The following is a 17,610-nucleotide window of genomic DNA, read 5'->3' as shown; positions in this document are numbered from 1 at the left end:
TCCCTTGCTGCAGCTTCTCTCCACATTCTTTGTGGCTCTGCTCAGCTTTGCTGCAGAGACCCCTCCCGCAGCTCCTCTCCGCTCCTTGCAGTTCTACCTGGCTCCGCTCCTTGCGGTTCTACCTGGCTCCGCTCCTTGCGGTTCTACCTGGCTCCGCTCCTTGCGGTTCTACCTGGCTCCGCTCCTTGCGGTTCTACCTGGCTCCGCTCCTTGCGGTTCTACCTGGCTCCGCTCCTTGCGGTTCTACCTGGCTCCGCTCCCTGCGTTTCTACCTGGCTCCGCTCCTTGCGGTTCTACCTGGCTCCGCTCCTTGCGGTTCTACCTGGCTCCGCTCCCTGCGGTTCTACCTGGCTCCGCTCCCTGCGGTTCTACCTGGCTCCGCTCCCTGCGGTTCTACCTGGCTCCGCTCCTTGCGTTTCTACCTGGCTCCGCTCCTTGCGGTTCTACCTGGCTCCGCTCCTTGCGGTTCTACCTGGCTCCGCTCCTTGCGGTTCTACCTGGCTCCGCTCCTTGCGGTTCTACCTGGCTCCGCTCCTTGCGGTTCTACCTGGCTCCGCTCCTTGCGGTTCTACCTGGCTCCGCTCCTTGCGGTTCTACCTGGCTCCGCTCCTTGCGGTTCTACCTGGCTCCGCTCCTTGCGGTTCTACCTGGCTCCGCTCCCTGCGTTTCTACCTGGCTCCGCTCCTTGCGGTTCTACCTGGCTCCGCTCCTTGCGGTTCTACCTGGCTCCGCTCCCTGCGGTTCTACCTGGCTCCGCTCCCTGCGGTTCTACCTGGCTCCGCTCCCTGCGGTTCTACCTGGCTCCGCTCCTTGCGTTTCTACCTGGCTCCGCTCCTTGCGGTTCTACCTGGCTCCGCTCCTTGCGGTTCTACCTGGCTCCGCTCCTTGCGTTTCTACCTGGCTCCGCTCCTTGCGTTTCTACCTGGCTCCGCTCCTTGCGTTTCTACCTGGCTCCGCTCCTTGCGTTTCTACCTGGCTCCGCTCCTTGCGTTTCTACCTGGCTCCGCTCCTTGCGTTTCTACCTGGCTCCGCTCCTTGCGTTTCTACCTGGCTCCGCTCCTTGCGTTTCTACCTGGCTCCGCTCCTTGCGTTTCTACCTGGCTCCGCTCCCTGCGGTTCTACCTGGCTCCGCTCCTTGCGGTTCTACCTGGCTCCGCTCCCTGCGTTTCTACCTGGCTCCGCTCCTTGCGGTTCTACCTGGCTCCGCTCCTTGCGGTTCTACCTGGCTCCGCTCCTTGCGGTTCTACCTGGCTCCGCTCCTTGCGGTTCTACCTGGCTCCGCTCCCTGCGGTTCTACCTGGCTCCGCTCCCTGCGGTTCTACCTGGCTCCGCTCCCTGCGGTTCTACCTGGCTCCGCTCCCTGCGGTTCTACCTGGCTCCGCTCCCTGCGGTTCTACCTGGCTCCGCTCCCTGCGGTTCTACCTGGCTCCGCTCCTTGCGGTTCTACCTGGCTCCGCTCCCTGCGGTTCTACCTGGCTCCGCTCCTTGCGGTTCTACCTGGCTCCGCTCCTTGCGGTTCTACCTGGCTCCGCTCCTTGCGGTTCTACCTGGCTCCGCTCCTTGCGGTTCTACCTGGCTCCGCTCCTTGCGGTTCTACCTGGCTCCGCTCCTTGCGGTTCTACCTGGCTCCGCTCCTTGCGGTTCTACCTGGCTCCGCTCCTTGCGGTTCTACCTGGCTCCGCTCCTTGCGGTTCTACCTGGCTCCGCTCCTTGCGGTTCTACCTGGCTCCGCTCCTTGCGGTTCTACCTGGCTCCGCTCCTTGCGGTTCTACCTGGCTCCGCTCCTTGCGGTTCTACCTGGCTCCGCTCCTTGCGGTTCTACCTGGCTCCGCTCCTTGCGGTTCTACTTCTCCTGCACTTGGCTCCGCCGCCAGCTCTTGGCTCCGCCTCCTGCCTGTCTGCACTTGGCTCCGCCTCCAGCTCTTGGCTCCGCCTCCTGTGGTTTTGCACTTGGCTCCGCCTCCAGCTCTTGGCTCCGCCTCCTGCGGTTTTGCACTTGGCTCCGCCTCCAGCTCTTGGCTCCGCCTCCTGCATTTCTGTTCTTGGCTCTAGCTCCTGTGCTTTCGCTCTGCATCCGCTCTTGCGGTCTTTATCTACTTATTCCTAGGTCCTCGTGTCTGAACAGGTTCTTACCCGTTCTACATACCTGCCTGCAGACCGGTCCCTACCGGTTCTTCCAGTGTACCAGTCTTGTCCACCAGTCCTGCCAGAGAGCCAGCCGTGCCCGCCTGCCTGCCTGTGTTCCTGTTGTACCCGTCTGCCTGCCTATGTGCCAGCCGTGCCCGCTTGCTTGTCTATGTTCCGTTCCCCGGTGGGATCAGCAGCCACAACCACACTCCACCCTGGAGTGGTACCTGGTAGCTTCCTATTGCACAAGTCTGACCTCACCATCAGAGGCTCCAGCGAACACCTAGGAAGCTACTTAGTTACGCCCCTTCCAGGGAGGTTTGGTCTGTGGCACAGTGGGGCCACACACCTCCGCACGCCCGCGCCAACCAGTCTGGGCGCGAGCATGACAGGTGACCAGTATATACAGTATAGGGCAGTGATGTGTATACAGGGCGGTATATACCAGTATATAAGGACAGGTGACCAGTATATACAGTATAGGGCAGTGATGTGTATACAGGCCGGTGTATACCAGTATAAAATGACAGGTGACCAGTATATATAGTGCAGTGATGTGTATACAGGGCGGTATATACCAGTATATAAGGACACGTGACCAGTATATATAGTGCAGTGATGTGTATACAGGGCGGTATATACCAGTATATAAGGACACGTGACCAGTATATATAGTGCAGTGATGTGTATACAGGGTGGTATATACCAGTATATAAGGACAGGTGACCAGTATATATACTGCAGTGATGTGTATACAGGGCGGTATATACCAGTATAAAATGACAGGTGACCAGTATATACAGTATAGGGCAGTGATGTGTATACAGGCCGGTGTATACCAGTATAAAATGACAGGTGACCAGTATATATAGTGCAGTGATGTGTATACAGGGCGGTATATACCAGTATATAAGGACACGTGACCAGTATATATAGTGCAGTGATGTGTATACAGGGCGGTATATACCAGTATATAAGGACACGTGACCAGTATATATAGTGCAGTGATGTGTATACAGGGTGGTATATACCAGTATATAAGGACAGGTGACCAGTATATATACTGCAGTGATGTGTATACAGGGCGGTATATACCAGTATAAAATGACAGGTGACCAGTATATACAGTATAGGGCAGTGATGTGTATACAGGATGGTATATACCAGTATATAAGGACAGGTGACCAGTATATATAGTGCAGTGATGTGTATACAGGGCGGTATATACCAGTATAAAATGACAGGTGACCAGTATATACAGTATAGGGCAGTGATGTGTATACAGGATGGTATATACCAGTATATAAGGACAGGTGACCAGTATATATAGTGCAGTGATGTGTATACAGGGTGGTATATACCAGTATATAAGGACAGGTGACCAGTATATATAGTGCAGTGATGTGTATACAGGGCGGTATATACCAGTATATAAGGACAGGTGAGCAGTATATATAGTGCAGTGATGTGTATACAGGGCGGTATATACCAGTATATAAGGACAGGTGACCAGTATATATAGTGCAGTGATGTGTATACAGGATGGTATATACCAGTATATAAGGACATGTGACCAGTATACAGTATATAGTGCAGTGATGTGTATACAGGGCGGTATATACCAGTATATAAGGACATGTGACCAGTATATATAGTGCAGTGATGTGTATACAGGGCGGTATATATCAGTATATAAGGACACGTGACCAGTATATATAGTGCAGTGATGTGTATACAGGGCGGTATATACCAGTATATAAGGACATGTGACCAGTATATATAGTGCAGTGATGTGTATACAGGGCGGTATATACCAGTATATAAGGACATGTGACCAGTATATATAGTGCAGTGATGTGTATACAGGGCGGTATGTACCAGTATATAAGGACATGTGACCAGTATATATAGTGCAGTGATGTGTATACAGGGCGGTATATACCAGTATATAAGGACATGTGACCAGTATATATAGTGCAGTGATGTGTATACAGGGCGGTATGTACCAGTATATAAGGACATGTGACCAGTATATATAGTGCAGTGATGTGTATACAGGGCGGTATATACCAGTATATAAGGACATGTGACCAGTATATATAGTGCACTGATGTGTATACAGGAAGCGGCAGAGGAGGAAGTTATAGAAAAAGCAGAAATTGAGGGCGGGGGTGGGGAGGTTGGAGCTCTGTGAAGTGCAGTAAAGTTGGATGAAGTGCTGGGAAGCCTGAGATCTGTATTGTGAGTGTGGAGATGTCCTGCAGAGGGTTCGGAGCTTTGTGTCTGTGATCCACACCCGGGATGGCCGCCCCTGACAAGCCCATGAAGGAGGGTCAGCTGCACATCAAGCAGAACAAGTTTGGAAAGGTGAGTGGGGTCACTGTGCTGTGTACGATCCCAGGTATAGACTATGGGGTCACTGTGCTGTGTACGATCCCATGTGTAGACTGTGGGGTCACTGTGCCGTGTACGATCCCAGGTATAGACTGTGGGGTCACTGTGCCGTGTACGATCCCAGGTATAGACTGTGGGGCCGCTGTGCTGTGTACGATCCCAGGTATAGACTGTGGGGTCACTGTGCTGTATACGATCCCAGGTATAGACTGTGGGGCCGCTGTGCCGTGTACGATCCCAGGTATAGACTGTGGGGCCGCTGTGCTGTGTACGATCCCAGGTATAGACTGTGGGGTCACTGTGCTGTATACGATCCCAGGTATAGACTGTGGGGCTGCTGTGCTGTATACGATCCCAGGTATAGACTGTGGGGTCACTGTGCTGTATACGATCCCAGGTATAGACTGTGGGGTCACTGTGCTGTATACGATCCCAGGTATAGACTGTGGGGTCACTGTGCCGTGTACGATCCCAGGTATAGACTGTGGGGTCACTGTGCTGTGTACGATCCCAGGTATAGACTGTGGGGTCACTGTGCTGTATACGATCCCAGGTATAGACTGTGGGGCTGCTGTGCCGTGTACGATCCCAGGTATAGACTGTGGGGTCACTGTGCTGTATACGATCCCAGGTATAGACTGTGGGGTCACTGTGCTGTATACGATCCCAGGTATAGACTGTGGGGTCACTGTGCCGTGTACGATCCCAGGTATAGACTGTGGGGTCACTGTGCTGTGTACGATCCCAGGTATAGACTGTGGGGTCGCTGTGCCGTATACGATCCCAGGTGTAGACTGTGGGGCCGCTGTGCCGTGTACGATCCCATGTGTAGACTGTGGGGTCACTGTGCCGTGTACGATCCCAGGTATAGACTGTGGGGCCGCTGTGCCGTATACGATCCCAGGTGTAGACTGTGGGGTCACTGTGCCGTGTACGATCCCAGGTATAGACTGTGGGGCCGCTGTGCCGTATACGATCCCAGGTGTAGACTGTGGGGTCACTGTGCCGTGTACGATCCCAGGTATAGACTGTGGGGCCGCTGTGCCGTATACGATCCCAGGTATAGACTGTGGGGTCACTGTGCTGTGTACGATCCCATGTGTAGACTGTGGGGCCGCTGTGCTGTGTACGATCCCAGGTGTAGACTGTGGGGTCACTGTGCCGTGTACGATCCCAGGTATAGACTGTGGGGTCACTGTGCCGTGTACGATCCCAGGTATAGACTGTGGGGCCGCTGTGCCGTATACGATCCCAGGTGTAGACTGTGGGGTCACTGTGCCGTGTACGATCCCAGGTATAGACTGTGGGGCCGCTGTGCCGTATACGATCCCAGGTATAGACTGTGGGGTCACTGTGCTGTGTACGATCCCATGTGTAGACTGTGGGGCCGCTGTGCTGTGTACGATCCCAGGTGTAGACTGTGGGGTCACTGTGCCGTGTACGATCCCAGGTATAGACTGTGGGGTCACTGTGCCGTGTACGATCCCAGGTATAGACTGTGGGGCCGCTGTGCCGTATACGATCCCAGGTGTAGACTGTGGGGTCACTGTGCCGTGTACGATCCCAGGTATAGACTGTGGGGCCGCTGTGCCGTATACGATCCCAGGTATAGACTGTGGGGTCACTGTGCTGTGTACGATCCCAGGTATAGACTGTGGGGCCGCTGTGCTGTGTACGATCCCAGGTGTAGACTGTGGGGTCACTGTGCCGTGTACGATCCCAGGTATAGACTGTGGGGCCGCTGTGCTGTGTACGATCCCAGGTATAGACTGTGGGACCTGTGAGGTCACCCCACACTATATGTTCCGTCATGTACATGTCTGTTCCTCCACAGAATGGAAAGGTACTCCTGTAGTATACTGCCCATATCCCCAGAATACAGTCCAAAGCCCCAGTTTACAGCCTGCTTCCCCGGTATACTGCCCATATCCCCAGTAAACAGCCAAAATATTTTTTTTGATTAATGTATAAAGCCGCGTATTACTTACCGGGGGCTGCACATGTGAGGAGGGGGACATGTAATGTATAGGATACCGAAATCGGAGACAGACAGGTACAGGGCAAACCTCCGCCTCCACGGCTTCTGCGTTGATAGGGGAGTAGACCGTGGGTGAGGGGGCAGCGGGGGGCATTGCAGGATTTCCTGAAGAGACCAGTGTTCAGGTTTTTCTGAAGGTTCTGAATGTTGGAGACCATCAAATGCTGAGGCCCTGAATCCAACGGACAGTGGACGCTAGGGAGAAATGTGGGAAGTGATGAGGTGAGGAACATCTAAGGGTACTGTCTCACAGTGGCACTTTTGTCGCTACGACGGTACGATCCGTGACGTTCCAGCGATATCCATACGATATCGCTGTGTCTGACACGCAGCGGCGATCAGGGACCCTGCTGAGAATCGTACGTCGTAGCAGATCGTTTGAAACTTTATTTCGTCGCTGGATCTCCCGCTGTCATCGCTGCATCGGTGTGTGTGACAGCGATCCAGCAATGCATTCGCTTGTAACCAGGGTAAATATCGGGTTACTAAGCGCAGGGCCGCGCTTAGTAACCTGATGTTTACCCTGGTTACCATTGTAAATGTAAAAAAACCCAAACCGTACATACTTACATTCCGGTGTCCGTCAGGTCCCTGGCCGTCTGCTTCCCTGCACTGACTGTGAGCGCCGGCCGTAAAGTGAGAGCAGAGCACAGCGGTGACGTCACCGCTCTGCTTTGGCCGGCGCTTACACAGGATGCAGGAGGAGTGCAGGGAAGCGGACGCAGGCACCGGAATGTGAGTATGTAGTGTTTTTTTTATTTTACGTTTTCGCTGGTAACCAGAGTAAACATCGGGTTACTAAGCGCGGCCCTGCGCTTAGTAACCCGATGTTTACCCTGGTTACCCGGGGACTTCGGCATCGTTGGTCGCTGGAGAGCTGACTGTGTGACAGCTCTCCAGCGACCACACAACGACTTTCCAACGATCACGGCCAGGTCGTATCTCTGGTCGTGATCGTTGGTAAATCGTTTTGTGTAAGGGCACCCTAAGAGCTGAGATGGGTGAGGGTCTTGTGGGGACTGTAGGTTACATTTGAGGAGCTATTGGGAGATTAGTTTGGAGATGTATGAATCAGATTAGGGACGGCTTTGTAGGTTACTGTCAAGTGGGTTCATTGGGGAATTGGAAGGCGGCAACGTTACTCGAAGACCAATAGCGAGGCCAGAGGCAGATTAATGAGGAAGCAGAGTAAAGGCCACAAAGGAGGATGTTGCAGTAGTCGAGGCGGGACATGATGAGGGAATGCACTAACAATTTAGTAGATTTCGGGTTGAGAAAAGGGATGGATTCTAGAATTATTTTTGAGTTGCAGGTGGTGCTGTGCGAAGGACAGGGCAGAGTCCAGGTTTACACCAAGACAGTGAAGTCATTTATATTGATACATAGATCTGGTAGTGGGTGAGTGAGATGGAAGAAAGATGTCTACACTGAGTCATAGAAGGCATGATCGGAACAAGGAGGATATGGCTGATTGACACTCGGGGATTCTGGACAGCAGAGGAGTGACTTTAGGGCCAGAGGGGTAGATCTGAGTATCAGCCGGGTGGTACTGTTAGGCCGCTTTCACACATCAGGTTTTTGCCATCAGGCACAATCCGTCACATGTTGAAAAAAACGGATCCATCGCAGATTGTGAAAAACTGATGCAACGGATACATTTTTTTGATTTATCCGACTAGCTGATCCAGCTAATTGGATCCTAAAAAAATTGGAGCATGCTCAGTTAAAAAAAAAATGGCATCCGTTGCCGGATTCCGTCATTTGACGGATCCAGCGCCATAGGGTTCCATTGTAGCAAACGACGGATGGTGATGGATCCGTCGCTGTCCGTTTATTCGACGGACACAAAAAACGTTACTATGTCTGTTTTTCTGGCCGCCGGAAAACCAATTTTCGACGGATCCGGCAAAAAACGGATGAAACGTGAGACAATCCGTCGCTAATACAAGTCTATGAGAAAAAAACAGATCCGGAGGCAACTTTTGCCGGATTCGTTTTTTTCAGAATTTGCTGGATTGTGACTGACGGCAAGAAACTGATGTGTGAAAGCAGCCTTAGCCTTGAGATTTTGATTTGTCCCAGACCAAATGTGTACATGAAGGAGAATAGGTGTCCAAGAACAGAGCCTTGATGGACACAGACAGAGCAAGTTGAGGAGTAGTATAAAATTGGGAGAAGCTAAAAACAGTCAGAATGGTATATGAGGAGATCCAGGAGAGGGCAACGTCTGTGATGCCAAGGGAAAAGAGGATCTGTAATAGAAGGAAATGGATGACGGCGTTAAAGGAAGACAAGTCTAGGAGAAAGACAGAGTAATATAGGAGGAGAACGCGTCTATGAGAAAGAGGACAGAGTAATATGGAAAGCAGTGGACAGGAGGCAAAGCACAGAGTAATGTAGAAGGCAGAGGACATGTCTAGGAGGAGGAGCACAGAGTAATGTAGAAGGCAGATGACAGGTCTAGGAGGAGCACAGAGTAATGTAGAAGGCAGAGGACATGTCTAGGAGGAGGAGCACAGAGTAATGTAGAAGGCAGAGGACAGATCTAGGAGGAGGAGCACAGAGTAATGTAGAAGGCAGAGGACAGGTCTAGGAGGAGGAGCACAGAGTAATGTAGAAGGCAGAGGACAGATCTAGGAGGAGGAGCACAGAGTAATGTAGAAGGCAGAGGACAGGTCTAGGAGGAGGAGCACAGAGTAATGTAGAAGGCAGAGGACAGGTCTAGGAGGAGGAGCACAGAGTAATGTAGAAGGCAGAGGACAGGTCTAGGAGGAGGAGCACAGAGTAATGTAGAAGGCAGAGGACAGGTCTAGGAGGAGGAGCACAGAGTAATGTAGAAGGCAGAGGACAGGTGTAGGAGGAGGAGCACAGAGTAATGTGGAAGGCAGAGGACAGGTCTAGGAGGAGGAGCACAGAGTAATGTAGAAGGTAAAGGACAGGTCCAGGAGGAGGAGCACAGAGTAATGTACAAGGCAGAGGACAGGTCTAGGAGGAGGAGCACAGAGTAATGTAGAAGGTAAAGGACAGGTCTAGGAGGAGGAGCACAGAGTAATGTAGAAGGCAGAGGACAGGTCTAGGAGGAGGAGCACAGAGTAATGTAGAAGGCAGAGGACAGGTCTAGGAGGAGGAGCACAGAGTAATGTAGAAGGTAAAGGACAGGTCCAGGAGGAGGAGCACAGAGTAATGTGGAAGGCAGAGGACAGGTCTAGGAGGAGGAGCACAGAGTAATGTAGAAGGCAGAGGACAGGTCTAGGAGGAGGAGCACAGAGTAATGTAGAAGGTAAAGGACAGGTCCAGGAGGAGGAGCACAGAGTAATGTAGAAGGCAGAGGACAGGTCTAGGAGGAGGAGCACAGAGTAATGTAGAAGGCAGAGGACAGGTCTAGGAGGAGGAGCACAGAGAAATGCAGTAGGCAGAGGACATGTCTAGGAGGAGCACAGAGTAATGTAGAAGGCAGAGGACAGATCTAGGTGGGGGAGCACAGAGAAATGTAGTAGGCAGAGGACATGTCTAGGAGGAGGAGCACAGAGTAATGTAGAAGGCAGAGGACAGGTCTAGGAGGAGGAGCACAGAGAAATGTAGACAGAGGACAGGTCTAGGAGGAGGAGGACAGAGTAATGTAGAAGGCAGAGGACAGGTCTAGGAGGAGGAGCACAGAGTAATTTAGAAGGCAGAAGACAGGTTTAGGAGGAGCACACAGTAATGAAGAAGGCAGAGGACATGTTTAGGAAGAGGAGCACAGTAATGTAGAAGGCAGAGGACAGGTCTAGGAGGAGGAGCACAGAGAAATGTAGTAGGCAGAGATCATGTCTAGGAGGAGGAGCACAGAGTAATTTAGAAGGCAGAAGACAGGTTTAGGAGGAGCACACAGTAATGAAGAAGGCAGAGGACATGTTTAGGAAGAGGAGCACAGTAATGTAGAAGGCAGAGGACAGGTCTAGGAGGAGGAGCACAGAGTATTGTAGAAGGCAGAGGACAGGTCTAGGTGGAGGAGCACAGAATAATTTAGAAGGCAGAGGACAGATCTAGGAGGAGGAGCAGAGAAATGTAGAAGGCAGAGAACATGTCTAGGAGGAGGAGCATAGAGTAATGTAGAAGGCAGAGAACAGGTCTAGGAGGAGGAGCACAGTGTAATGTAGAAGGCAGAGGACAGGTGTAGGAGGAGCACAGAGTAATGTAGAAGGCAGAGGACATGTCTAGGAAGAGGAGCACAGTAATGTAGAAGGCAGAGGACAGGTCTAGGAGGAGGAGCATAAAGTAATGTAGAAGGCAGAGGACATGTCTAGGAGGAGGAGCACAGAGAAATGTAGTAGGCAGAGGACATGTCTAGGAGGAGGAGCACAGAGTAATGTAGAAGGCAGAGGACAGGTCTAGGAGGAGGAGCACAGAGTAATGTAGAAGGCAGAGGACAGGTCTAGGTGGAGGAGCACAGAATAATTTAGAAGGTAGAGGACAGGTCTAGGAGGAGGAGCACAGTCATGTAGAAGACAGAGGACAGATTTAGGAGGAGGAGCACAGAGTAATGTAGAAGGGAGAGGACAGGTCTAGGAGGAGGAGCACAGAGTAATGTAGAAGGCAGAGGACAGGTCTAGGAGGAGGAACACAGAGTAATGTAGAAGGCAGAGGACAGGTCTAGGTGGAGGAGCACAGAATAATTTAGAAGGTAGAGGACAGGTCTAGGAGGAGGAGCACAGAATAATTTAGAAGGTAGAGGACAGGTCTAGGAGGAGGAGCACAGTCATGTAGAAGGCAGAGGACATGTCTAGGAGGAGGAGCACAGAGTAATGTAGAAGGCAGAGGACAGGTCTAGGTGGAGGAGCACAGAATAATTTAGAAGGTAGAGGACAGGTCTAGGAGGAGGAGCACAGTCATGTAGAAGGCAGAGGACAGATTTAGGAGGAGGAGCACAGAGTAATGTAGAAGGGAGAGGACAGGTCTAGGAGGAGGAGCACAGTCATGTAGAAGGCAGCGGACAGGTCTAGGAGGACGAGAACATAGTAATGTAGAAGGCAGAGGACAGGTCTCGGAGGGGGAGCACAGTGATGTAGAAGGCAGAGAACATCTCATTCAACTACTGCATAGATCCTGCATTTCTCCAGTAATTTCTGTTCATGTCGCCAAGCATATCTTATGGTATATAGCTCATCTTACTCTGCTTGTCCTTTAACGCTGTAAGGTTATGTTTCTTTCTCAAAGAGGTCTATGATCCATGTAGGCCGGCAAACTTGTTTATTAGTTCATTTATTGCCTCCTGCTGTCTTAGTTGATTGCTAACGAGGTAAAATAGGGATAGATCTTACAGCTAGCCTCCTATACACTGTGTGCAGAATTATTAGGCAAGTTGTATTTTATAGGATTATTTTTATTATTGATCAACAACTATGTTCTCAGTCAACCCGAAGATTAATATTTTTGGAGGTTGGAGTGGGTTTTTTTAGATTTGGCTACCTTAGGAGGATATCTGTTTGTGCAGGTAACTATTACTGTGCAGAATTATTAGGCAACTTAATAAAAGCCAAATATATTCCCATCTCACTTGTTTATTTTCACCAGGTAAACCAATATAACTGCACAAAATTTAGAAATAAACATTTCTGACATGCAAAAACAAAACCCCCAAAAATGAGTGCCCACTATAGCCCCCTTTCTTTATGATGACACTCGGCAGCCTCCATCCATAGATTCTGTCAGTTGCTTGATCTGTTTACGACCAACATTGTGTGCAGCAGCCACCACAGCCTCCAGACACTGCTCCGAGAGGTGGACTGTTCTCCCTCCCTGTAGATCTCACATTTTATGAGGGACCACAGGTTCTCTATGGGGTTCAGATGAGGTGAACAAGGGGGCCATGTCATTATTTTTTATTTTTGAGACCTTTACTGGCCAGCCACGCTGTAGAGTAGTTGGAGGCATGTGATGGAGCATTGTCCTGCATGGAAATCATGTTTTTCTTGAACGATACCGACTTCTTCCTGTACCACTGCTTGAAGAAGTTGTCTTCCAGAAACTGGCAGTAGGTCTGGGAGTTGAGCGTCACTCCATCCTCAACCTGAAAAGGTTCCACAAGTTCATCTTTGATGATACCAGCCCATACCAGTCCCCACCTCCACCTTGCTGGCGTCTGAGTTGGAGTGGAGCTCTCTGGCCTTTACTGATCCAGCCTCTGGCCCATCTATCTGGCCCATCAAGAGTCACTCTCATCTCATCAGTCCATAAAACCTTTGTATAGTCAGTCTTAAGATATTTCTTGGCCCAGTGTTGACGTTTTATCTTATGTTTCTTGTTCAAAGATGGTCGTTTTTCAGCCTTCCTTACCTTGGCCATGTCCCTGAGTATCGCACATCTTGTGCTTTTTGTTACTCCAGTAACGTTGCAGCTCTGAAATATGGCAAAACTGGTGGCAAATGGCATCTTGGCAGCTTCATGCTTGATTTTCCTCAATTCATGGGCAGGTATTCTGCGCCTTTTTTGCCCAACACGCTTCTTGCAACCCTTTTGGCTATTTGCCATGGAACGCTTGATTGTTCGGTGATCACGCTTCAAAAGTTTGGCAGTTTCAAGACTGCTACATCCCTCTGCAAGACATCTCACAATGTTGGACTTTTCAGAGCCCGTCAAATCTCTCTTCTGACCCATTTTGCCAAAGGAAAGGAAGTTGCCTAATAATTAAGCACATCTTATATAGGGTTCTGATGTCATTAGACAACACCGCTCCTCATTATAGAGATGCACATCATTACTTAATTGGTAGTTGGCTCTCAAGCCTGAACAGCTTTGAGTAGGACAACATGGATAAAAAGTATCATGTGATCAAAATACAACTTGCCGAATAATTCTGCACACAGTGTACATTCATTCATAGCTTGGGGATGTATTTATGTAGTGGTAACATTTATGTTCATTGATTCCAAGTACATTTTTCAAAGTACCTTGCAGTTATTTCATGGCAGTTAGGGTACCGTCACACAGTACCATTTTGATCGCTACGACGGTACGATTCGTGACGTTCTAGCGATATCGTTACGATATCGCAGTGTCTGACACGCAGCAGCGATCAGGGATCCTGCTGAGAATCGTACGTCGTAGCAGATCGTATGGAACTTTCTTTCGTCGCTTGATCACCCGCTGACATCGCTGGATCGTTGTGTGTGACAGCGATCCAGCGATGTGTGCGCTTGTAACCAGGGTAAACATCGGGTAACTAAGCGCAGGGCCACGCTTAGTAACCCGATGTTTACCGTGGTTACCAGCGTAAACGTAAAAAAAACAAACAGTACATACTTACATTCCGGTGTCTGTCCTCCGGCGTCTCAGCTTCTCTGCACTGTGAGCGTCTGCCAGCCGGAAAGCACAGCGGTGACGTCTGACGTCACCGCTGTGCTTTCCGGCTATGGCGCTTACACAGTGGAGAGAAGCAGAACGCCGGGGACAGACACCGGAATGTAAGTATGTACTGTTTGTTTTTTTTACGTTTACGCTGGTAACCAGGGTAAACATCGGGTTACTAAGCGCGGCCCTGCGCTTAGTTACCCGATGTTTACCCTGGTTACCGGGGACTTCGGCATCGCTCCAGCGCCGTGATTGCAACGTGTGACCGCAGTCTACGACGCTGGAGCAATAATCATACAATCGCTGCAACGTCACGGATCGTGCCGTCGTAGCGATTAAAATGGTACTGTGTGACGGTACCCTTAGACAGGGCAGGAGGCAGGTAAGACAATTACACAAACCTATTCCATCTACATTTGGACTACAACAAATATTCGCCATATGTATTTGTACAATTTATATCGTGGCTGCTGCATTCACTCACATCCACCGTCCTTTCATTAACTCTTTATTCTCCATCCATAGCAGCCCCTCTCCTATGTACAGCACTTATGCTCTGTTCACATTGCTAAATTGCATAGATCCATTCAGTCCGCAGGGCCGGTTTTAGGCAAAGTGGGGCCCTAGGCAAAAGTTTAAAATGGGGCCCCAAATGCTAACATATTGCACCAACAGAAACATTTTGGTTGTAGCTACATGCGCTGATTTCAGGCCACTAAACGAGCGTGATCAACAATATTGAAGTCATTCGCCACTTGTTTCCAGCCTCTTTACACTGGCTGGGGACAGAATGATCACTAGTAAATCAATCTGTCCCCATACAGTATCATCTTAGCAGAATATGCAGTTTTAACTGGGCGATGTGCTGATGAGAACAATGGTTTTTGTTCCAGCATATACTGTACATACATACACCGTACATACACACAGATACACATACCGTACATACACAGACATACACCTTACATGCATACACACATACAGTTATATACACAGATAGTATACACATACCGTACATACATATACCATACATACACACAAATACACATACATACACCGTACATACACACACATACAAATACAGTATATGCAAACACATACATATACCATACATACACACAGATACACATACATATACCATCATACATACACATACCGTACATACACACATGCATATACCGTACATTCACACAAATGCCGTACACACATATACCGAACATACACACAGATACACACACATATACCGTACATACAGATACAGTTATATACATATAGTACACACATACCGTACATACATATAAAATACACCCAAATGCACATACCGTACATACATACATATACCGTACATGCATACACACACATATACCGAACATATACACATACACGTACCGTACATACACACATACAGTATATACACATACCGTACACACATATACATACACATATACTGTATGTACTTGCACATAAACATACATATATACCATATATCCATACAAATTTATTGCACATACACAGATACACACATACTGTACATGCATACACACACAGCCATACAACTATACCATACATACACACATATACTGTACATACACAGATACACACACACAGATAGAAACATACACATAGATACACACAGATGCACACATACATATACAAGCATATACATACATACATACTAATCTTGTATAGGTGATCAGATGAGCCCTGCAGGTCAGTTCAGCTGGAGAAGGCTGCAGACCCCACTGTGGGGGATGGGGCACAGAGCAGACAGCACTGATATCGGCCCCCTGCTGCTGCCGTGCAGTGAGCTCCTCCCCCATCTCTTCTCTGTGAGGAGACGCTGCAGCCTGCTCTGAACAGAACAGTGGAGGGAGCAGAAGACCCCCTGTAAAGGTACCTTCACACGAAACGACTTTACAACGAGAACGACAACGAGCTGATCGCTGCAGCGTCGCTGTTTACATCGCTGTAGAGATGTCAAACACAGCAGCTCCAGAACGATGCAGGAGCGATCCTGTGACGTAGCGGTGACGCACTTATCGTTCTCACAGGTCGTTAGCTCCATGTAAAACATTGCTGGCATCGTTGCTTTTGCTGTCAAACACGACGATACACGGCGATCTGACGACCAAATAAAGTTCTGGCCTTCTAGTTCCGACCAGCGATATCACAGCAGGATCCAGATCGCTGCTGCGTGTCAAACACAACGAGATCGCTATCCAGGACGCTGCAACGTCACGGATCGTTGTCGTTCTCGTTGTAAAGTCGTTTCGTGTGAAGGTACCTTAAGTCCTGCTCTTCCTCCACTGCTGTCTCTATTTGCTGTGCAGCCGGGGCCCCTGACTGTAGGCGAGCACTCACCATTAGGACGCTCCATGCAGGGGGACAGACGGCAGCCAGTGAGCGCTCTCCTCAGTCTGGTCACTGTGAGGTAAGGAAAGCGTTCATTGGCCAGCGTCTCTCCCTGCATGACACGCCCCCTTTTTGATCTCCTGCACTTCGCGCCCCGCTCTCTTCCCCGGCACCCGATGTAACATGATTACAGGAGGGAGTGAGAGGGGCCCGACCCTGCATGATACCGGGCCTGCCTGCAGGGGCCCCCCTCCACCTCTGGGCCCTGGAGCAGTGCCATCAACAGTATGTCTGCCCCTGGCTGGGGGCCCCTAGGGCAGTGGGGGCCCCAGGCAGCTGCCTAGTCTGCCTGCCCCTAACGCCGGCCCTGTCAGTCCGACCATCCAACACGAGATGCTCTCACAAATCACCTTGCCATCTGCTCACTCTTTCTATCCTCCTTCTCCTAGTCGCAGGAGACATCTCTCCCAACCCCGGCCCCTTATGTTATAGTAAGTCAAACCTCTCAACTGCTACACTCAGAAACCCCTCAAATCTCATTAATATTCCCTGCATGCCTTCTGTCCGCCCAGGTCACCCCCACTTTCTACACTTATAGAAATATACAGGCCATTAACACCCAGAAACTTATGAAGAACTTGCAGTCCTCATTGGCCCCAATCTCCTCCATCTCATGTCCTGATTCTGCTCTGAAGCATCACAATGAAACCCTGCAAAGTGCCCTGGATGAAGCTGCACCTCCTATATATAGAACAACACGCAGGGCCGGCATCAGCACCTGGGCAAGTGCCGGGGCCCTGAGCAGGCAGGGGGCCCACTCGCCATCGGGGACACTGGCGCGCTATAGTGCCGGCCCCCGCGAGTGGACCCCCGCCTGCTCCGGGCCCCGGCACTTGCAATACTTACCTCTCCCGGTTCCAGTGCTGCAGCGTCTTCCATCCTCTGACTGTGACGTTCAGGTCAGAAGGCGCGATGACGTCACCAGTGCTCGTCCTCTGCCTGAGCAGTCGCAGCACAGAGAGCAGGAAGACTCCAACGGTGAGGAGTCCAGAGCAGCGTCAAGCAACGAGAGGTGAGTATTTCATTTTTTTTTTTTTTTTTTTGAAATATTTGGAGCAATATATGGGGACCATCAGAAGGGGCCCATATATGGAGCATTATATGGGGCTAATTCTATATGGAGTATCTTATGGGGCCAATAATATAGGGAGCATCTTATGAAGCCAATTCTATAGGGAGCATCTTATGGGGCCAATTTAATATGGAGCATCTTATAGGGCCAATTCAATATGGAGCAGTATATGGGGCCAATAATATATGAAGCATCTTATGGGACTAATTATATATGGAGCATTTTATATGGCCAATTA

General features: G+C 50.1%; 1 protein-coding gene across 1 annotated transcript in view; it reads left to right on the top strand.

The window, feature by feature from the left end:
• The first annotated feature begins 4,306 nt into the window (after positions 1–4,306).
• The window catches only part of DOK1 (docking protein 1), a 177,147-nt gene continuing 163,843 nt past the window's right edge, over positions 4,307–17,610 (top strand). Inside the window, exon 1 of the mRNA XM_077280499.1 lies at positions 4,307–4,494. Coding sequence (XP_077136614.1) covers positions 4,429–4,494 — 66 coding nt within the window. The 5' untranslated portion in view covers positions 4,307–4,428. The remainder of the gene's footprint in view (positions 4,495–17,610) is intronic.

The sequence above is a fragment of the Ranitomeya variabilis genome, chromosome 1 (genome assembly GCF_051348905.1).
Source record: "Ranitomeya variabilis isolate aRanVar5 chromosome 1, aRanVar5.hap1, whole genome shotgun sequence".
Taxonomy (NCBI): Eukaryota; Metazoa; Chordata; class Amphibia; order Anura; family Dendrobatidae; genus Ranitomeya; species Ranitomeya variabilis.
Note: the sequence above shows the minus strand (reverse complement) of the source record. Positions and strands in the feature narration are given on the sequence as shown.